At 42.8% G+C, this 23126-nt stretch overlaps 1 protein-coding gene across 1 annotated transcript in view; it reads right to left on the bottom strand.

Moving 5' to 3' along the window:
- Positions 1-21909, bottom strand: part of PTPRB (protein tyrosine phosphatase receptor type B) — a 106612-nt gene extending 84703 nt beyond the window's left edge. Inside the window, exons 1-3 of the mRNA XM_058557631.1 lie at positions 21840-21909; positions 20262-20657; positions 10139-10395 (exon numbers count right to left, since the gene is read on the bottom strand). Of these exons, the coding sequence (XP_058413614.1) occupies positions 10139-10395; positions 20262-20657; positions 21840-21894 (708 nt within the window). The 5' untranslated portion in view covers positions 21895-21909. The remainder of the gene's footprint in view (positions 1-10138; positions 10396-20261; positions 20658-21839) is intronic.
- Positions 21910-23126: the final 1217 nt, after the last annotated feature.

Genomic DNA, 23126 nt, shown 5'->3' with positions numbered 1-23126 from the left:
TCTAGCTTCCTAGGGCGTAACCTTCCTAGGTCATGGGTGTCCAGGAAAGTGGAAATAATGAAGCATTTGGGTGGCGGGCAAGGAATAAATGAAGGTGCATGTGACACGTACAGCACAGTCCCCGGCTGAAGGGCTCAGCAACATCAGACCCTGTGGTTGTGAATAGTAATAATCGTATATGAACAACGATAAACCGGGGGTGCTGAGCACCCCATGGTGCCAGAGAGTGACAAAGCCCATGGATGAAAGTGTCTTTCTGAGAACATCCAGATGACAATGAACCATCACTGCTTTCAATCTCATGCCCAAGAGCAGCTCTTTGGTGGATCAGCAGGAGGACATTGAAGGACTCTTGGCCGTGCCAAGACTTTTGGGGCCCCTCGAGGGAGAGGTGAGGCGGCCAGCTTTGTCTCCAACAGCAGGCTCACCACCTCTCTCAGACACATCTCTAAGGTTTCCCGGTATTTTTTTCTACACCAATTTCTCACCCTCTTCCCCTCCTCCAGTTTATTTATTTTTTTAATCTGGAGGAAACAGGCTTTGCATAGCTCTTGTCGTAGCTTTGTAACCGTACACAGACAGACGACTTAAAACCAGAGGAGACTATAACTCATCACCTTCTCAACCCCAAGCGGTTCCGCTGCATCTTCGTCCCCACTTCTCAGACCTTGCCGCCCCACCCTCGGAAATGAATGCTCACATATGGACCCAGTCAAGGCATTAATGCCTCCAGAGGGGCTGTCTGTGTGGGCCGGCTGGGATACATATGGTTTCAGGAGCCAGGTCACGATTTTCATAAATATCCAAACCCCAGGGTAGCAAATAAACAAAACATGGCTCACGCTGGCTTTAAGGAAAAGGAAAATAAAAATAAAAAGAAATGATGCCCGGTATCATCACCCTTAGAAAGTGAGGGTGGGAGGGTGAAGGCTCTCTTCTCTTTTCTGTGTGTCATGTTGCTGGACTGTTATTTCCCATGAATTCTGTGGAGGTTGTAGGGGGCTCACTATTTGGTCACCATATGTGCATTTTCTGGCTTTTATAGTGGGATCTTAACATTGTTTCAATGTTTGCTGAGTGAGGCGGACATAGGGCATCTCTGAGGGATCACAGTGGGGGATCAAAGGATTTTATCATGTTTTTCAAAAATGCAATGAGAAAATCATCAGCTAGATTGTAACCCTCTTGAAGGAAGGAGTCGTGTCTCTTCATCATCCCCTCACATCCCAGGTAGTGGAGACTCCATGTCTACTCTCTATTGACAGAGCAAACATTCACACACCCGCTGCATGAGTAAGCACGATACGTTTCCATCTGAAACAAACTTGCATTCTCCACGGCTCCAGTGTAGACCTGGACCCCTGGCACCACAGAAGCCATGAACACCCAGCTCCTACGCCTTAGGATAAACAGGTGCCAACAGCCCCTGCTCCCAATGGACAGACTGTGACTCCGGGGGAGATCTAATCCTCCTCGAATAATGCGGAGGTCGCCAGATTCAGGCCACCAGGGTCAAAACTCAGCACAGCATATTCTGCAGTCTCCTCGCCACAGCTCTGCTGTCCTGGGCTGGAAGTGCAGGCTTGCAGAAAGAGGACCAACACAGGTAGGTGTTCACAGACACACAGACGGAGGGCAGGCACTAGGAGAGCCACACATATAGGTATGCTCCTTGGCCCAGATCTGTTGGAGATCCAAGTCAGAAGAGCCTGGAGGAAGCAACAGGGGCCTCCCGTGTCCCTCCCACACAGAAGGTGCCCAGCCCAGTGGAGATCCATCTGGATTTAGCAATGGCGTGATCTGTGTCAGCTCCCCCAAGGTGTGGGAAGAATGGAAAGGAATTCTTCAAAGACAGCTCCTGGAACTCACAGCTTTTCCCCTTCAGTTGCTTTTCATCATACTTCACGATAACTGGTCTTCAAAGCTGTTATTCTGTGAGTGGGTAACATGTGGGTGCAACCAACACGAAGCTGGGGTAAACTGCAGAGATTTGAAGAACTCAGTGTTCTTTTCCAGGGTTCTCTATCTTATCTCTCTACATATCAGCTGGCTCATCTCCCAGTGCTGTCCCTTGTCTTCATTGCTCTTTCTTGTAAATTCATCACCGTTTCTCTCACGGTGTCTGCTCCTGCCTCTCCCACCCCCTCTCCTTCTGGTCCTCAAAGAAGACAGACGAGTCTTAGCAGGTCTGAGCCACTGGGCTCCCTGACTCAGGAGCATCCCTTGGACTCTAACCTCTAAAAGCCCCTAAGCTAACCATTCCTGTTATTTTTTCAACTTTTTTGCTTTGAAATAGTTTCAAACTCACAGATAAATTGTAATAATCATACAGAGTGCTTCCACATTACCTTACCCAGACCCACTCGTGGGTTTTTTTTTTTTTTGACATTCTGCCCCATTTACTGTATCATTCTCTCTTTCTCTCCATGTGTGACACTTCTACCTGAGCCATTTCAGAGTAGGCTCCATATATCCTGAATTAAGTGTGTAATCTCAGTAAAGTTACCAAACTCAGGAAAATAAAATTTGATATAGTGCCTTAATCCACAATCCACATTTCAACTTTGTCAATTGCCTTGATAATGTCACTTTTAGCATGTTTTTTGTCTTTTTCTCTATTAAGGATCCCACCCAGGATCCTGTATTACATTTAGTTGTCAAGTCTCCTTATCTTCTTGAATCTGGAACAAGTCCTCCACCTTTTAAAATTATCTTTTTGACATTGGCTCTGGAATGGTGCAGGCTGGTTATGCCTACCGTGGCTTCTTCCATTTGTTTCTGTCTGACGTCTCCTGGTGGTTAGATGTGGTTACGTGTCTTCAGCAGGACTTGTCCTCTTCTCTTTTGTTCAGTGTTTTTCCCCACAGGCTGATTATCCCATTATTCTCCAGTGGATCGCAAACCTAACTGCGCATCAGAATCAAGGGGTGGATTTTTACACTCTGGTGCTGAGGTCCTACCTCAGTAGATTCTGATTCGGTAGGTCTGGGGCAGGATTGTAGAATCGGGATCTTTGAAAAGCTTCCCAGGTGATTCTGATGTACCAAGACCAGGGCTGAGAGCTGCAGATTTCCCGTCTCAGTTAGCACATCCCGCCTCTCCTTCGATCTGCTTTCTCTTTCCTTCACCGTTCTCTCTCCCACTGCATCAACCTCGCCTGGGAGAGACCTCAGCTGCCCAGGGAAACCAACGTGCCAGAGTCATGCTCGCAGTTCAAGAGCCCATTCAACGCACGTGTTCTGGTTCACGGTTGCATTTTATGTGCATATGATTTGTACTGTGACAAATATGAACGGTCTTTTTGTATACAAAATGGAGAGTAACTCAAATCACCTGTAACTAAAAAAAAAATGATGGGGGCCCGCCCAGTGGCATAGCAGTTGAGATCACGCACTCTGCTTCGGTGGCCCAGAGTTCAGGGGTTCAGATCCCGAGTGCAGACCTACACACCACTCATCAAGCCATGCTGTGGTGGTGTCCCATATACAAAATAGAGGAAGATTGGCACAGATGTTAGCTCAGGGACAATATTCCTCACCAAAAAAAATATAAATAAATAAATAAATAAATAAATAAATAATACCAGAAAAGAAAAACCCTTGAGATTCTAAAGCTGGAAGAGGCCGAGTTAATGGTAAGCCATATTATGCTACTGGCACGTGGCAATCCATTTTAGCTGGCAAACCAAGAGAACTGCAGCCTTTTGTCAGAATTAGGCTTGAATGATGCTAATTACGAATGAGGGTCTTCAGGACACCTCCCTCTCACAATGTGCTGCTCCAGAGGGGCCTTCTTGCGCCATCAGCAGCTCAGATCTGCTGTTTCATCCTATTCGCCCTCGATAGTCTGAGAGTCCTTGTTCACGAGGAATGATTCAGGGATGATGTGTTGTTTTTGTTTTGCTCCATCTTTGCTCTTCTCCCTCTAGGTATTTGCCTCAGTAGAGGGGAGTATTGTCCCCTCTTTAGTTCTGGTCACAGAACAGTGGTGGCAGCAGGGAGACTCCCCTGTGTAATTTAAGTAACACAATAAAGGAGGTTACCCCCAACTTGGGGGTGGGGGTGGGGGTTCTGCATTCACCTCCTCAGTTATTAGAGACTCACATGGGGCTAGATCTCTTTGAAGGCCAAATGGAAGGAAGCACAGAACCATCAAACCCACACCAGCATCACAATGGCTATTCACGAGCTGAGGAAATGCAAGCCCTCTCCCAGGCCGGCGGGGCAGGGGAGGGGAAGGGGGCGGGGAAGGGGACGGAAGGGCAGGGGTGCCTCCAAACAGGAGTGACGGGTCTTTAGCAGAATCAGAACCAGCCAGGAACATTTCTAATGCATGTTCCACATTTTACGCCTTTCAAAGCATTTTCACATAAAATGTTGGCACATCTGGTTCTTACCAACTGCGCGAGGGAGGGGGCTAGGATCGAAGAAGCGAAAACAAGGAGTTGGTATTAATTGCTAACATTGTTGAATGCTTATCGTGTGCAGCCAAGGTACTAAGAACTTTGCTTATCAGATTTTAATCCTCAGGACTGTCTCATGAGGCAGACAGAGTACCACAATTAGCCTTACTTTAGAGAGGAGGCAAGTATGACCTGAGTAACTAGTAGCTGACACTGCTAGCATCCAACCAGGTTCTCTGACACCAGAGCCCCAGCCCCTGACCACCGTTCCAAGCACCCCCACCCAGGTCACAGGCTGAGATGAGGCCCAGACCGTGGACAGAGGTGCGTCAGGTTCTGAGGTTGAAGTCCAAGCCCCCCCACTTTGGGTCCACTTCTCTACATTTGACTCCTCTTCCTGCACCCCACCACTCAGTCCCCAGTGGACTGACTCCCTGCTCCCTCCAGCCCCCGTCTCCCTTGCCCTCAGGTAACGGCTGGTCCACGCAGGGCACAGATCTGACACCTACATCTGGTCTGGATATTTCCTGACTCATGCTATAGACAAGCATCTCGTCCCAGCAACTTTGTCCTTGTGAAGACACACAGCCACATCAGACACTGTTGTAATGTAACAGTTGTAGCTACAGCAGCTGACATTAACTAACCACTATTTTCCAGGCACTACTCTAGGCACAAGATACGTATTAATTCATTTAATGTAGGTCCAGGGTGAGAGAGTTTGAAGCCAAGGACTGGCCCAAGTTCACAACCTTCCAAAGTCAGATCCCTCACACTGGCAGGCGAGGATGCAAGTAAAGAGAGGGAGCAGAAAGGGAGGGAAAATTCTGCTACAGAAAGAGTCAACCTAGGGCAACGTTGCAGTAGCACTAATGGTTGCCGCGCTCCAAGTCATGTCCTCCTTGGCTTTGACCTTCATTAACAAGAGAACAAGGTGATTAGGTGCGCAGTGTATGAGTATGTGTGCGTACGAGTGCACGTATGTGCAGTGTGTGTGCACATGTGCATGTTTGCAGTGTGCATGTGTGTGCACGTGTGTGCAGTGTGTGCTCGCATGTGTGTGTGTGCATGTGTGTGTGTGCATGTGTGTGCGCGCATGTGTGTGTGTGTACGTGTGTGTGCGCATGTGTGCGCTTGTTTTGTTCTGCCACTCTCTGATCACTTGACCCTGGGCAAGTCCTTAACGTCTTTAAGCTTAAACTAGGCATCTGCAAAATAATAATAATAATAATAACAATAAATACTATGATAGATTGTTTACTGACCACCGATTCCTCCCACCCACTATGTATGCCCCTTTGCAGTGTGACTGCAGCTCTTCCCGTCGAGAGGTGGAGTCTGTTTCTCCGCCTCCCAAATCCAGCCTGGCTTGTGACTGCATTGATGGCAGAATGTGGCAGAAGCGATGTCGTGTGATTCCAGAGCCTAGGCCTCTGGAGACCTGTGGCTCCCACCTTGCCCTCCTGCAAAGCTTCCCTAAACCACCATGTAAGGAAGCCGGAGTAGCTCACCGGAGGACGGGAGCCTCCTGAGGGGAACCGAGACGCCCCAGCCTGCAGCCAACACTGACTGCTGGTCGTGCACCTGACTCGACCATGAATGTTCCCGCGCAGCTGACCCTCCAGGCTGAATGCAGCGCCCCCTGAGCCCAGGTGGAACCAGTTGAGGAACCTCCCTCCCACCAAGAAATCGTGAGAAACAGGGAACTGTCGTTGTTTTAAATTACTGAGCTTTGGGGTGGTTTCTTACACCCCAAATGGACTCAAGAACCACCTCCCCGAGTGTGTGAAAGTGCTTAGCACAGTTCCCACACACAAGTCTCGGCTTCATTTTTACCCCCAGATTCTCCTCTTTGCAGACGCTGTAGAGCATCGCTTCCCCTTCCCTTCCTCCCAACTCAAAGGAACGCTTGATGGAAGGGAAGGCACAAGTATGCGCCACGTTTTCTTTGGAAGTGTTTGTGATGTGTCCACCCCACTCCCAGCCCCACGTTCCACCCTAGCTCATCCCTCGATTGTGGATTTGGAACACTGGTCACTCCACAAATGTTAATTAGTGGTAATGACATAGCATTTCCAAGCTTAAAATCTTAGTGTTCAGTTCTTATTCTTTCTTCTCTAGATTTCTATTTCCGGTCAAGTGTTCTAAATTCAACCTGGTAGCTACATACGTTTGGAACCAAAAGGAATGACAGATAACGTAAGCGTGTCACTAGTTAAGATAGCAGGTAGGAACCAGCCACAGTTCCTGGATGAGTGGACGTGTGTGTGAGGGCTTCACGAGTGTACACTCATTTCTGCACAGGGGAGAATGCTCAAAGGGCTCGCACACGTCCTCGTCTTCTCTACACTCTTGGCAGACTGGTCATCCTGCACCCGATGATTTAAATGAGTGTGGAATACGTGACTGGAGTGAAGTGATAAAACCCCCAAGTTTCTTTAAAATGCTCATTTTAGGTGAAAATTGAAATCACTCTCTAACCTTCCATCTTGGCCCTCACTCTTACTTGGTTAACTCACATAATCTTTAAGCTCAGTTCAGATACTCTCTCCACAGAAGACCTTCTGGAAGCCCCCGCACCAGTCAGGAACCCCTTTCTTTCCACAAAGCCCGTGTGTGTCTGTTTCCCTCAGCCCCTCAGCGAATGGTCATTCACCTCCGTGTCCCACTGAAAAACAGCCATGGCACCTGTTATTTCTCAGATGCTTGCTGAGGACCAGGGCTGCAGCAGGCACAGTCCTCGCAGCAGCCCTCAGGGGAGGACCCACTTGACAGAGGAGGAAACCGAGGCTCACAGACCCTGAGCGACTCGCACAGTCACTCGCTAGGAAGAGGCCTTTGACCGCAAAGCCTGAGGTCGTCACCGCTCTGTTCTGATGTGAGTTAGGTCCTCAGGAGACGTTTGCTGAGCTCACAAATGTTTTCCAGTCACTAAATTGAACAGTGATCATTGCCGCCTTCCCTTGTTCTCTTACACTTCTGCGTGTGTGTGAAGGGGGGTGGGGAGTTGAAGGGTGATTGAGAAATGAAATGGGGGGAATTAGAAGGGAGAAAAAGCAACTGGATAATTGGCCCCTGAATAAAACTATATATATTAGAAAACAAAACATACTAAACACTAGATACACACAGACTGCAAAACACTCAGGCAATAAAAAATCATGGTTACTAACATGACCGGCTCACCTTGGCAGAGGGTTGGTCATTTCGGTCCTCTGCTTCCCAAATGTCCACAGTTCCACCCATGTCAACACCACTCGGTGGACAGCTCACTGCACGCCCGCCCATTCTCTCGGGCCCTCTTGCTCCTCCCTCCCCCCTCGCCTGCCCTTCCTTTCTGTGAAACTGTATTAAGTAGTAAGCGTTATGTCCAGGTGCTGGAGACACAAGGCTGAATAAATACAGTCCCACAAGCCCACATTCAGGTTTCCCCGTCCTCTCCCGATAGCAGCCCGCCCCAAGTCGTGGCCCAACCTCCTGAGTCAGTCCCAGGTCCTCACAGACAGGCGCCGTCTGATAAAGCAGACGACGGACACACGGGTTTTCCTTCTGCACAACTCCACACAGTTACACCGAACGGTTTCATTCCTCACGCTCTTCTAGGTGTCGAGATACAGTCCCTTCCGAAAGGGACAGGCATTTTTACCTCCCACGTGACTCAGCTTTACTTTCAGAGCATCTAACAACAGCTGTTTTAACTGTTACAAAGTTAACGCTCCTGCTGAACCGAGTAACCGTCTAGCGGGGGCCTTGACTAAAGCAGAGGGGTCACAGAAGGCTGCGGTTTTAGAAACTGCCTTTGGAAAGGGGACAGCTCCTGCACACCCAGCTTCCCAAGATGTAGCTAACATTTTGCTGAGCTTTGAGAAAAAACCGGAACGTGACAATAGTTGGCGGCATAGTCATTCTGGTGCCCCATCTGGGAGCTCGGATAGACATTGCTGCGGATTCCACTTTAGAAAAAGGCTAAAAAACAAAACATAAAACCCGCTGTGTTTGCCAGGAGCTGAGGCTGCAAACCCAGCTCCGAGCTGGACCACGGCAAGCCGGTGAGCCTGCATCAGAGCTGCGCGCCCGGAGAGGCCGCCCCGCCGGGAGCTCTCTGCGTGTTTGTCTCACAACGGTCAAACCCGGGCAAAAATATTTTTTTTCTGCTAGAAGACAACTCTTTAGTGTTCAGACAGATATGTTTCTATTGCAGTTTTTATTCAGTATGTTTCTTATATGACACAATTATATATATATATAATTATATGTAAAATATATATATCAGTACAGAGAAAAATTGGGTATATAAATCTAAGCTCAGACGTAAGTGAATACTCGTATAAACTGACGGTAGAATGAAGTTTTGGCTGAGGTACCGTCAGTGAAAATGAGAAGGTGCTCCATCAAGAAGCGTTCGATTTCAAAAGTAAGTGGTAAGTCTGGCTGACTGGGTGGGTGGGCGGGCCCAGGAGTGGGGGGTTGACGGCGGCGCAGAGCCAGCTGGTGGCAGCATCCTTAAGAAACAGCTCTCCTTCCCCCATTTCCTGTCTTCCCTCCCCTCTTTCCAAGCCCAGAAACACCTGAAACCATAATGATCAAGCCAGGAGACGTGGGTGAAAAGCTAGGTGGAGAGTGAGAGAATCTGGGCATGTTCTTTTCCCTATTTCAAGCCCAAACTGAATGGGTGATGGGAGAGGAGAAACTAACATTTAAATTGAACCTGCAGCTTGGGTTACTTCCTGAAATGGATGTTTTTGTTGATGGATCGAGAGTGAGTATTGAGTCTTAAAGTGATATAAAGAGTGTCCAGAGAAGTCATGAGCCTTCCTAACTTCCACCCAGAGGAAGGAAGAACTAGGTCGCAGGGAAGATTTACAGTAAAGGAAAAGTGGAGATAAAAATAAAGTCCCATGGGTCGTCAATGTACTGGCTGTATTTGTTTTGTGATCAGTAATGAAGGCTGTGCTCACCAGCTGGGAACCACGTGCAGTATTAGATTCTGCACAGGGCGAAAGAAACCAGGGCGCTGAAATGGATGTCAAGTCATATGTGTGGTGCGCGGCTTTTCCTTTCTGTAAATTACTTGGGTTGTTTATTAGGAAACAGCTCAACACTACCAAATGAAACCTTGGCTTTTTTGATTTCCTTTAATTACACTGTTATTGCCTAAAATGGAGGCCTAAAACCCTGAATGGAAAGCAAAACCGAAGAGATGAACACCTGAAACAGAAACGCTATGTGAGTGGATTCTGTGGCTGTGCCCTGGCTGCCCTCACCCCCTGATTCATCTGTCCTCTTGTGGGTGATGATGTGGAATTGGTGTGTGACTTAGCTTATGTTTAACTGCGTTCACAAATCAATGAGAGTGATTCTTGAATCTTCCATTGCTGTGACTCTTTGTCTTCCCTGATGAGCATAAATGATGGTGACACTGATTTCAATGTCTATTTCCAGCTTCAGGTTGTGTGTAAGACTAGGAATCCCAACTTTGGATCAGAAACATGGCCTGCCTACAGGAGCGCAGTTATGACACGGCGGCCTAATTGTCTTCACCTTGTAAAGAAGTAGAAACTAATTTCTGTCTCAAAGATTTTCTCCTTACACAGAATATATTCCTGTACAATTAGCAGCTGGGATGCAGAGCACCCAGTCACCCCCTCAGTAGCAACATTTCTAGCAAAGCAGGTCTCTGCAAGTGACGGGCTTTTTGAGACCTTCACGAAGTGGGCTGCACACTTCTTCTCTTACCTCTTCAGTGGAGCTGGAGAAGGGCTGAGCAGTCCAGGGCACCCAGGACGCCTCTGCAGTTCCAGCCACCTGCAGAGTGGGGTGCTGCCCCTGGCTGCTGTTCTGGCCATAGGTTTCTGTGGTACTTCTGGTGAAGGCCTCGGTGGTATTCCCCACGAGGTGTCCCGGGCTGTATGGAACGGCGTGGAAGGTAGTGGGGATCTGGAGGGGAGCCGTGTTTCTCGTGCTCCGTAACGGAACTTCTGCTCCCAGGCCAGCTGAGGAAGAGAAAGGATAGTTGCTGAAGTTGTTTTATGGATTCTTCACATAAAAGCAGTTTTACTTAGAAAAAGGAGACGTCTTTAGTAACGGGCATGTGGATAAGCTTTGTTATATGAAAAATCAAAGATACTTTGAGCGTGACATTGCTAACTTGCCATGTCCAATTCACCCATCCTTTATCCATCCATCAATTCTGTAGGGTGAAGTGAGGGTTGTGGAAAATGTGCTGTCAGAAAAAAACCCCAGCTCTGTATAGAGGGTGGACTTAAATTTACTCTGTGAACATCTAGGGAGTCACTGAATTGGCTTCAGGGGGTCCACGAATCTCTAAAAACCTCATGAAAAATTCTGAATATATCTATATGTGTACTTTCCTTCTGTGGGGAACTTTCATCAGCTTCTCAAAGAGATCATTATACAAAATTCCAGGTTGAGAATCACTCTTGATGACTTGCCTAACTTCACCATGAAGATGGACATTTCCTTGGAACGTAATGACATTTGTTTTACTGCAGAGCAAACAGTTTCTGATCCTAATTGTGTGAATCCAAATCATGGATGGTTATTTTTTGTAAGCTCCTTATCTTCTGGAAAAACAGCAATTTAAAGTGGATTTAAAACTTATGAGCTGGTAGGATTAATTTATAGCTTTGCTTTGCAAGGCTGAATTGCTCATACTTAAAAAAAAAATTGGTTTATGGATTAGGTTCACCCAGCCATACCACTAAACTGTGCTCTCCATCTCCGGGGAATCTTGCTAACATGCAAATTCTGGTTCAGTAGATTGTCAGAGTGGGCACTCCTAACAAGCTCTCAGGTGGTGCCAGTGCTGATGACAGTCTCTGGACCACACTGGTGTAATGAGGCCTAGAGAACAGGCGTATAATATAAAGAATTGGAAAGGGCTCTAAATTATGGGCTGAGGTCAGATGTTTAATGCTTCCATCAACTCCATAATGCATCCGAGTTGTCTGGGGTACAAAATCTTGCCCAATTACATAAGTATCACTTTGAAAAGTTTCTGGTTTAAAGACTGGCAGAAGAAAGATTTATTTTCACTACTCCTTTACTGGTTCATTGAAACAACTATTTATTAAGCAGCTACTATGTGTGAGGTGGAGTCCCCTGAAGAGGCTACTAATCATTGCATTTTTCCTGTTCTGGTCCACCTTACTGACCCCTGTTTTGAATCTCATCATTTCCATTCCTATTTCGACTGATGAACATATTTCATATGATAATGTATATAAAAAAAGGGAGGACAAGGCACGAAAAGACCAAAATAGAAAAGGTATTTTTAAAATTTAGCAAGATATAAATATCAGCAGTTCTCTTAATAAATAATCATGATCGTTATCAGCCTTTCCTTGAGATGTGGAGGATTATGTAAAGTACCCTGCATGTGGGGCTGCCAGATTTAGCAAATAAAAATAGATGATGCCCAGTTAAGTTAGAATTTCAAATAAACAACCAATAATTCAGTATATTTGGTATATCCCAAATATACAGTATTACAAAGATTAAACTATATATTATATTGTATGTTAGAAATATACTAAAACATTATCTGTCATTCATCTGAAATTGAAATGTAACTGAGTGCTGTTTGTAATAGGATGCTGGCAGCCCTACCTGTCCATCTGCTAGATCTGGGCTTTGATAGGTTTTTGGACGTTCCCCTAGTTTCTGTTTGTTTTGCTCCTTCTGCCATCGTGCCTGGCTTAGCCACTCTGCGCACAGACCAGGAGATTTATTTATCCCTGGGGTGTTTTCTGCATGGCAAACCCAACTGAACTATTAGTGATATTCCTTTACAACAAAGTCCAAGAAGCAGTCTTAACTCTGCAGTCTTAATTGAATTAGGTGCCTGAATGTTCCTTTAAGTCGACATGTGTCTGCTGCCAGGGTGTAAAAATTTCTGTATGTGGAGATTAGTATTTTGGTCATTTTGAGCCTAGCCAATGAGATGATTACCACCTATCACAATGTTAGCTCTCAGACCCTCAAAAAAAAAAAAAAAAAAAAAGATTTGATGATGGGGTTAGGACAAGGACGAGCTTCCAAACACCTGGCACATAATTACATGTCTTACTTACCATGTCATCCTTACTTACTCTTCTTCACTGAGGGGCAGTTGGTAAGTTCTCATCCTAAGAACTTTTTTTATTACTCAATTGACATAATTAATTCAATGGAAGAAATAGGACTCTCCCCAAAATTAGATAAATGACAAAAACACTCTTGAAATTTCTTCTGCAAATAACACAGCTCATTGCCCTGGCATGGAGCTGGGATATCTTACAGACTCTTCTCTAATCGTCTTCAATTAACTTTCTGAAGGTATTTTTAAAACACCCCCAAACCAGACAAGTCTATTTTCCATTTTAGGTGGCCACTTTTTTTCCAAAAAAAGAAACTACAGAATATCCAAGTCCGGTACCCCTTCATTTTGTGTCTGTGTTGTTAACTTGTGCTATTTAAGCTTTAGTCTTAACATTCAGTTTCCAAACTTCGTGAATTTTAAAGCAGTGGTTTGCAAATGTTGGTAGGCATCAAAATCACCTCTGGAGCTTCTTAGAACATGCAAGACTTCGCCCTCTCCCCAGAAACTGTGATTCAGTAGATTTCATTTGGACCCAGCACCTGCATGTCTAAGTTTTCAGGTGATTCTACCATATATGTAAATATATGGTTTTATCCAAATTCACAATGCGAGCACAAACTGAATTCCAGTCACCCTTATGTGGGTACTGATGGATTATAAAGTACATGGGAAGAAGGAAAATCCACTATAGAAATATATACGGTGGTCAAAATAAGTTCATCTTTTCATCTCCAGAACTCTTTGTTGAAACGAGTGCTATGAAATTACACTAAAGAGAGTAGCTCTTTGGATGTTTTGGTATCTGTAAATTCTTCTGATGTTCTTTAAAAAGGTATCAACATTCTATAGTTCATCAAAGAGCAAGACGTGTTTTGACAACTGCGAGGAAAAGTTCTTACACAATGGAACAATATGTTGACGCTATTTTTAAAAAACTTTATTGTGCCATTGCTGACACATTGTTTCCACGTGATACACAATTCCTCTTAGAACACAATTTAAGATAAGGTGGACCATCCTGGGTCCACCTAAAAAGTTTTAGCACTTAAGTTGCAAATAGCTTGCCCAAGATGATTTGCAGTGAGTGCACCATATCAAGACCATATTTTGAATACATCTTTTAAAAAGCAACATGTATTTTAGTTTATTAATTAGTCTATGATTGGCTCAGGTATAATCAATAATAGAAATGGAATTTTTGTATAATGATAATAAAGACAATACACAATTTGTTAGTTTCCCTCCTTTAAATTATACAAACAACTTTCAAGAATGTTGAAAACAGAATAACTTGAATAGAACTCATTTTGGAGATAGATAGAAAATTTTAACTATATTGGTACATTCTATCATTTAGGAAGATGTCAAATATGTTGTGCCTTTTAAAAATGGGGAAAATAATCCGGAAAAGAGTTAACAAATGAAATAGAAGATACTTTAGAAAAAGGATGATTTACATTTATGTATATGAATACGCTAAATATATTAAACAAGATTGGGCTACAATTAAGGTGAAGTGGAAGGGATGGGAATTATAATAGTCTAAATAATTATTAGAAATGGTAAAAAGAATTATTAACATTTCAGAAAATGTAAATAAAATAAAGGGTACATTAAAAAAATACATATCTGAAGTTTGAGAAAGTGAACAAGGAGGTGAAATGCTTGTGAAAAGAGACACCAAAGATAGAGAATTTGCAAGTGAGGGGAGACGTAAAAAATCAGAAGTCTTAATTAGATGTTAAAAAAATTTTTTTACAGAACTTAAAAAAGATCCAAGATTAGAAATAAACTAAAATTAATAAATGGAAACTGATACCAAAACACAGCATAGTAAAACATCAAAGAATAGCATGCTAAAACATTTAGAATAAAAAAATAAAGAAATACTTTCACTAGCTAGTTCTCGCTCAGCCACTGAACTGTGAGTTGCCTGTGAAGATGTGCCCTGTTTATCTTAATGCCCGTGCTTTCTTTTGGGAGTTTACACACACACACACACACACACACACACACAAAGAAAAGGATGAGGTTGTGGGGGAAGGAAACCAGGCTAGAGGAGGAGGAAGGGCAGCTTATAAGTTTGTGGCGACCAGGCTGTGGGAGATATGCTGAACCAGAGGCCCCTCAAACGGAGTCTGGGAGAGTGGAAGTAGAAGAGGGTGAATAACCCTGTGTGTCCAGGCTGACTGGTTCCTTAGGCACAAGAAGCCCACCACTCAGGGCCCATGATCTTGAGAGCCCACAAAACTATTTAACCTCTTTGCAAATATAAAAAAAACTTTCAGAGTTAAAGAAAATGTTTTTAATGTTTTCACACATCAGGAAAAAATGAGAATTTTAGGGCCCATGAAAATCTATTGCATTATTTTACTTTTTTTTTTTTTTAAATAGAGGAAGGGGCCTACAAAGACATACAGGCCCAGCCTGTGAGAGTCATAGGTGGCCCTGGATGCACCCTGATAAGCTCACTGACATGTCACTGGCTGAAAATGGTGGGGGGCTCTGGGTACTGTGCCAGACTGTTTTCAGTAATCATATAAATCATGTATCAATAATCAATGATCATACGACTTTCAATGATCATATAAACAAACTGTCAATTGCAGAGCCCATGTTGTTATAATGAAGCAAGGAGAAAACAAACCCTAAAATGGCTGTGACAGCCAATTTGCTCAAAGTAGGGTCTGTGTATACAAAAGACACTTTGTGTTGTTTTGTTTGTTCCTCTCAAGTCTCTGTATTTACAAGCATTCCTAAAAATCACTAAAGGAAATAACTTCCACTAAAACTCTTTCTCCCAAGAGTATACAGTATACGATTGTTTATCTCTTACAGTGCTTGTGCCTTTTATTCCCTCACTGAAATTGCTACAATCAAGCAATTACTTTAACCAGCGCCTATATCCAGCCTGCCAACAATATGGTTTACTTCAGCAACAAAATCTCCTTTAGTGATTTCACTAGCCCAGCCATGCTGAAATTTTGTCTGCAAAAATGTGCCTGTCCTCAGATAAACGTGAGATCTGAATGAATGAATCTGTAGCAGATGCTGCATAAACCTTGACTGGCTGGCTGACATGTACAATGTTACTCTCCATACAACATGAAACATCATCCTGCTGTTTTTCCTTGTAGGGAGACTTGGTACCTCTTGGAAAAGGTAACCAATGGATGGGTAGAATTCTGCACCCTTCATCTGGAAGTGCTAGGACCACATGGACACTGTCTATCTGCCAACAGATTTGTGTTGATCTTGTTGAAGCTGGTTTCAGGTTCAGAATATTTTAGTTTCCCCCTCTCAAAGATTATTTGTTTAGACATGCTTGCAAATCAGTAATGTCCTTGAGTAAATTTCTCTGTTTCTCATATAGAAAAGGGAGCCAAGGAATGAGTTATTTTCCATATCCTGTAGGTCCAAAAAACTTCATTAATTGGGCCACTGTAACCTTTGTTGTCTGCTTGTGTATTATTTCCTATTGGAAAAGATGCAACTGTAACTTTTGATGGTTTGGTGGGTTTAAAATTGTGCTTGGTTTCGATAGAAGAGAAAAGCAGTAGCCATGATTTCAACAGTGGCATTCCTCAAAGTTGTCCTTACTTTTCCTTTATTGTTCTTTACAATTCTGATATTCAAGACCTTCTAGAGGTGGAAACATCTGCTGATTCAATCAGCATTTGTTGACCATGAGGACCGAGGTTACCTTTAAAGAAGATAAAGACTTCTAAGGTCTGATCCCTGTTTTGAATAAGCTTGTAGTACAGTAATTTAGTTTTTTCTAACTCTTTTCCCTCTGCATCTCCTGTATTATTGAAAGATTTGCTCCTGGGGAAATGACTTTTTCAATTTAATTTCAAGTGAACTTTTCTGGAAATGTGCACATACGCCCAAAAGTGTAGGTCAATACAATTTCCCTTTGGCTTGTGAGGTTTATGCTATGCAGGTAGCCCTCCACTCATGAGTGTTATGTTTCAAGAGTTTGTAAATTAGAGATTTGGACCTCAGAATGCATTCTTACTCCTAAAGTAACACTCCTGTAGTAGTAATCCTAAGGTAGTCATCCTTTCAAAAAAACGTCAAATGTGTTGTAACACTATTGAATAGAACAAAATTTGTTTTTTTTCCTTATTCTTACTGCATTATTGATGACTGCCTTGTGTGAATTTATGGAATGAGACTGAGCAATTATGTACATGGGATTTCTAAAAATTATACTCTTGATACAGTGACTCTGGAGGTGTAGCTTTACAACTATAGCTATAATACCAAAATATATGGAGGAAAATTGAGAAATTCTGTCAGTCACCTGTTTGTTTTATTGACACATGGCTAAGGGACGACATTTGGATGTTTCCAAATATCTGGACAGCTGGCACTTGGTTGACAAGAGAATATATGGGGAGAAAGAAATTTTTCAGTTTTTATCCAGATATGTTGGCATTTTGGAAAAAATGCTTTTATTGTCACTCTTATAACTCAGAATAATAGCTATAAGGCTCTAATTTTTAAAAATTGATTTTAAAAGGTTGATTTTTTTAAAGAATCTGTCTACCAGTGCACTCTTCTTTTGCCCATAATGAAGGCATGCAGTAAACTTGAAATTCAGAGGAAATGGTAAAAATCTCAATCCCATCTTTTCTTTAATTTGGTAATTTGTTATGTACAGGTGATCCTGGTTCTATGCAATCTATATGTCCTATTTAATTAGGTTCCTACTAATTAGGTCCCATTGTTTTCTATTCTATTATTCTGTTTATCCTATTAAATGGTTGTTTTAAAGAAATATAAACTATATAATAATCCAAAAAGGCAAGCCAATTTTATATTCTTCTCTAAAGAAAGCCACTGCAGTAGGAGGTATACTGGAGGAGATCTGACTCTGGTAGGGTCCTTCTCTCAAAACACTTCACACTACTTTTTTACTGAATTTTAATCCACTTTGGAAGCCTACTCAATTCACCCTGTTATAGAGGGACTCTGAGGAAGAGAAAGGAAGAATAAAGGTAGCTTAGTGGGAGTGGAGCACAGCTAAACTATGGACACATCCAGTGGGCACTCCGAGGACTGTGTAAAGAAATATGCCATTGGAAAATTGTCCTTAAAATTTTTTTTAAACACAGTTGCTTTTAAACACAGTATGTGACACATTGGCAAAACTGCATATTGGAGGAAGGGGTACTTTTTTCTATTTACACTCTATCATAATGAACTATTTACATATCTGGCTTGCCCATTACCCTAAGGAACAAGACATGGATAGTGATTCTCAACCTTGGCTGCACATTAGAATCACCTTGGAAGCATTTAGAAAATACAGTTCCCGATTTAACTGGCCTAGAGGATGAAGCCTGGACATTAGTCTTGTTTCAAAGCTTCCACTGTGATTCTGTGTCAAGCTTGGTCTGAGGATCACAGTGGTACTTGAAGCACAGCTCTGGCACATGGCAGGTACAGAGAAACACTACTTAGACACTTGGACGACATCACGAATGTTTCCCTGTGAAACAAATATGAAACATATAGTCCCTCTTTTGACCTTCACAGGTACGCTAGCTTTTACTGAAGAACTTCATAAAAAAATTCACATCCCATGGATGAACACCATACATATTTGTGCTGCTTTAGATGATAGTATTTAGTTATCAACTCTTTAAAAGGGGCTTTTGGAATTATTCATCTGAATGCAATTTAATTTTTCACAATGGATTCTCTAGGAAATCAGCGAGAGTTCGTGCTATGGGTCAACTAACATCATTCTGTATCTTTAATCAATGGTAAGTTTGAGATGGGGCAGAAAAATGTGTCTTAGCTTATAAATGTGTTAAAGCAAAAGTATGTTATACCTTTGCGTATTCAAAGCATATTCAACGTAAGATTTTTTTGTACCACAATTTTGCAAATTTTAACTCTGTGTTTTCTAGAGGTCCATTTTTTTTTCCCAACACACATTATGGGGCATGTTTTGGGTATGGCACATTCAGTGGTTAACTGTAAATGGTCTATTCCATCCATTTTACTTTTGAAGTGATGTCCATTATTGGACATGTTTTGTATGAGGGTCAAAGGAGATAGTTTTTCCATGAATTGTTTTCTATCTTGAATAACTCTACACTGAATCCATATCTGATTTTTTAAAGTTCCAATGAAAGAGCATCCTAAGTAAGGTTTGATTGGGAGCTGCAGAGGAACTTCACTTCTTGTGCATCGTGGTCCAATGAGAGTATTCATGATGTTTCTATGTTGTTTAGGACAGGCCTCGCTAGATGAGCTCCAAGAAAGGAAATGTACAAATTGGTGCTATGTGCTGTATGTTGTCTGATAAAGTTGAATTTTCTAATTGACTTTTTATTTTTATCTTATTCTCATAGTCAGAAGTCTTATAAGAACAGGGACTATAACGCTCAACTTCTATTGTAGAAGAACCCGCAGCATTCAAGTGCATCAAATTAAATCCTTGGTTAATTTATGAAACGAATGAATGACAGAAAACTGTCCGAAGATCAGCATGGTGGAAAGACTCATATAGGCCTCAAAAATCAACACCTGATTAGAAAAATATAAAGGTACTGTGGATGCTGATCCACAAATGGGATCATGGATCAATATTATCTGGGGATCTTTTTAAAAAACATCAAGTATTATGCCCAAATCCAGATTTCTTGAAACAAAGTCTCAGAGGTGGTAATGGGGGAGAAATGATGGGAACGATTCCCTTCCCACACCAGGCAATTCTTACGTGCCCAGCTGGGCAGACGTCTGTGGTCAAGCATTTGGGAAACACTGTATAAGGGAGTGGACCCTGGACAAGGAGCTAAGAAGTTGGGTTCTAGTCAGACCCGTGCCACTAAATTATCTGGGACAAGTCACCTAATCTTGGCAGATTTCAGTCTCCCTAATGAAGGGCTTCATTTCTAGATAATTTCTCCAGTGACATGTAAGGTCCGTTGGTATCTAATATATAATATTCTGTTAGTTTTATCTTTCTTGACTTCCTAAAGCAAACCTCTAATAGAGAAGTAAATAAATAATAAAATGATTAAATAAAATAGAAAATTAAGCTGTATCCACAAATAAAAATTCCTAGCACAGGTCTGAACTGTGTGGTGCACCAGGAGTTTGTGTGCCTGTATACAAGGTCGACACCTGTCTACCATCTGGGTTGTGTCCATCATGGTCAATGAATCCGAAAACTCTGTGGCTGCACATTGGTTCTTACCATTTCAAAAGTATGTTACCTCCAAAAGATCTCTACCCCTAAACATTAGTACAAGAGATTTGCAAAAGCACTGTTTATTATCTTTCTAGTCTTCTCAAGCACCGTCTTGGTGTTCTCATAGCTCCTCACAATCAGAGAAGGAAAGTGTCTACATCAGCAAAATTATTAACTTCCTGTTCAGTGGCTTTAGTCCTTCCACATGTATGCTGTGTTTGTGCCCTGGCCTGTATTCCTACATCTAATAGTACTTAACCAAAGTGCCTCGTGTCTGGCACAAAAGAGAAACTCAAGAAATATTTGTTGAATTAATAAAAGAAGAAAGAAGAGAAGGGAAGGAAGAGTGAGAGACAGAAAGAGAAAAGTTGGGCTTATTTTAACAAGGGTAATGGAGTTTTCCACATCAACAGGTAGCACACACCCCATTTCCATTAGCTTGTGGATCCTCCATAGCAATTTGTTGGGGCATGTGGATTTCCCCTGAATGTGAAAAACCAAGACATTAGGCAGAACTTTCAGAATTGATTCTGAAAGGAATAGCTCACCTTTTTTTAAGCAGAGGCTTTCATTGACTGGTTTTCCCTCTTTGTCGACGTCTATTTTCATCCAGCTATGGAGGTATTTCCTGCCTTTCTTGACCACTACCTTGAAGCCTTCTTTCTTGAGAAACAGAGAGGCATTTTCCACCTGGAGGAACCCTTCCTGCTCGTAGCAGGTCCATCGGGGTGCCTGGGAGCAGTGGGCAAAGATGGCCGGTTGGGAAGGGCCCTTCGTGGAGTTGGAGACGCCCAGGCACAGCGCAGATCTAACATTAAGGAGCTTTCCATCCTCCGTCCATGTCCACTGCTGGTTCTGGCTGGTCCCATTGCAGAAGCCCACGGCAACTATCTTATTTTCAAAAAGGCACTGCTGTTTCTGGACGTGGACAATCTGAAACCCCTCTGGAAGATGAAAAGCTCATAAAGTACCATGTCGCAAATTGCCAGGCCCCCAGAAAACAAAACAACCCACCCACAAATCAGCCACACAAAATGCCGGGTTTACTCATTTTCTGCCATTGTTGTCATTTCAAGTGAATATTCCAGACTCAACACGTGATTGAAAATCCCATGTAAAAATGTAAAAATGTCCAAACGTCACACTTAGCTCCCTTTCTTTTACTTTCACGTGGTTTTGGGAAGAAAACACACCCCACCGAAATAAGGAAAGGGAGATTGGAAAAGAAATGAAATCACCCAAAAATATGGTGTGATGTTTTAGCCCAGTTAGTTAAATAGGCTGAAGCCATGAAAAGCCCAGTTTTGACTTTACTTTTCCCATCTCACCTCTGCCCCTACTAGAAAAAACACCCTTTTCCCAACTCTTAAGTTAGCCTTGCAATAAGTATTTGTATACAAATGGAATGGTTTGAACACAAATTTAAAAATTGGATATACTTATCCAAAAATAAAACACATTTTCCCACCCCTCTAAGCACTACTTCGTAGCCAATCAAAGTATTGATTATCACAAACTAAATTTCTTTTAGTCCTGGAGAGAAGCATTTCTTTATTTTGTGACAATGTCTACAGTTTCTCTCAAATACTAATAGATTAAAAAATCAGCTTTTCTCAGGGTAAGAAAATTAAACATCCAATTGTTAAACATCAGTATTAAAAAGTGGGATATTCAGGCTCAGAAACTATTTTCTGAGTTTTACTTAATTTTCCCAGCTCTCCCATGAAAATGTTCAGACTTTCCTTCCAAATAACAAAACACACCCCAGTTCTTCGCCCCTTTAATTATGTTTCTTATACTTTCTTTCTTTAACACAAAAGAAAACAAAACTATAACCCGGCTGGGGAAAAGCCTGGAGCGTGTCACAGACTGTTGGATAATAACAAAAACCGTCTCCTCAGGTCCCCCCTCTCGGCTGTCCAGATGCCATTTTAGGAGCTGCCCGGGGCGCTGGGGCCTGAGGTGTGGGCAGAGCTGGCTCCTTTTATCCCCCTCCTCATTGTCTTGGGCTAAACTGCCATGGAGACTTGGCTCCATTTCCGCCTTCTTCCAGACTCTTCTCAAAGGACAGAGGCTCCTCCGCGGGCGCCTGGAGGAAGACAGGACACCAAGGCGGGCCCACTCACCTGAGTTCCTGAAGAGCAAGCAGGTAAGAATCGCCATGTAAAATTCAGCCTCCATTTTCCACTTAACAACTGCTCATGCTTCGCTTGGGGGGAAAAAGATTTTCCCAGATAAGAGAAGCAAAGTAGAGGAAGGAAATCCTTCGTGGTGGGGAGTCGGTGACGAGCGCTTCCTCCTATTGAATTGTGGGGGAGGTTTACACCACTGTCCTTCTGTCTGCTTCCTTAGAAAGAAGGGATCCTGACTACCTCTCTTGTTTTATGTAGAAAAATTCTAGCCTCCAGGAGCAGAATAAAGCTCATAAGTTTTCTCCTACCATGCCTCTGGCTTATGGCTACTTGTTAACCTCAAGAGGGAAGAAAGGAATTGTGATCTTAGATAACTGAGTGTTCCTACAACATGACACCTCTTCAGGTGATATGATTCTGCTGAATAAACACAGACCGTGTACTTTCTGAGGGTCTCTGACAAGGGATATAAAGACACAGACACGAGCTGTTGGTGTAAAGATGTGCTGGGAGTCTGTCGAGGAAGACCGCACAATGACGGCACTTCTGGGTCCTTATCTCTCAGCAATAACATTACGTTTTCAGATAGTCATCTCCACTGGGGAGAGGCAGAGACTAAAATTAAACCCACCACATTATCTACTTCAGGCTTCTCCCAAAAGATAACAGCCTCTATCCAAATAGGAAAAAAAGTAGACGCTTTACTCAATATTTAGTATTAAGAGTAGTTTATTGGCAGTATGAAACAAAGTCAACACAGCTGCATTAAAATTCATATTTGAGCAGAACATCTAGTGTTGCTGAGGGTAGTTTTTTAAATTTTATTTGTCTCTTGAGGATTAAAACCTTTCAGAAATTTAAGGATGTGCATGGCAGCATCCTTTTGAAGAACCTCTGGAAATGGGACAGGTTACATCATTCCCAAAGGCTCCCTCTGATTGGGAGAGACTCCAGGTAGACAGCATATTCAAAAGTTTCTCCTTAGGAAAAGAAACAGGTGTTTAAAATTCTTGATACGTCGTAGTTGCTACAAATTTGTTTTTCCCTTTGAAGGTGAAATGACTCACAATGAGAAATACCTTGGGTAGAGTCCCGGAGCAGAGGCCACCTGGAGGCCCAAGGATAGAGAGTAAGGACATAGACACCCAATGACAATCGTTGTGCTCTTGGTTGATTGACAGGAGATACTGATCAATACACTTGCAACAGGGCATATTATCAAGACACATTTCCATATAAAATAGTTACAACTTTTGATCTTTTTTTCAAAAACAAGGACTT

This window comes from Diceros bicornis, chromosome 17 (genome assembly GCF_020826845.1).
Source record: "Diceros bicornis minor isolate mBicDic1 chromosome 17, mDicBic1.mat.cur, whole genome shotgun sequence".
NCBI lineage: Eukaryota > Metazoa > Chordata > Mammalia > Perissodactyla > Rhinocerotidae > Diceros > Diceros bicornis.
This window is presented reverse-complemented; position numbering and strand designations above follow the sequence as displayed.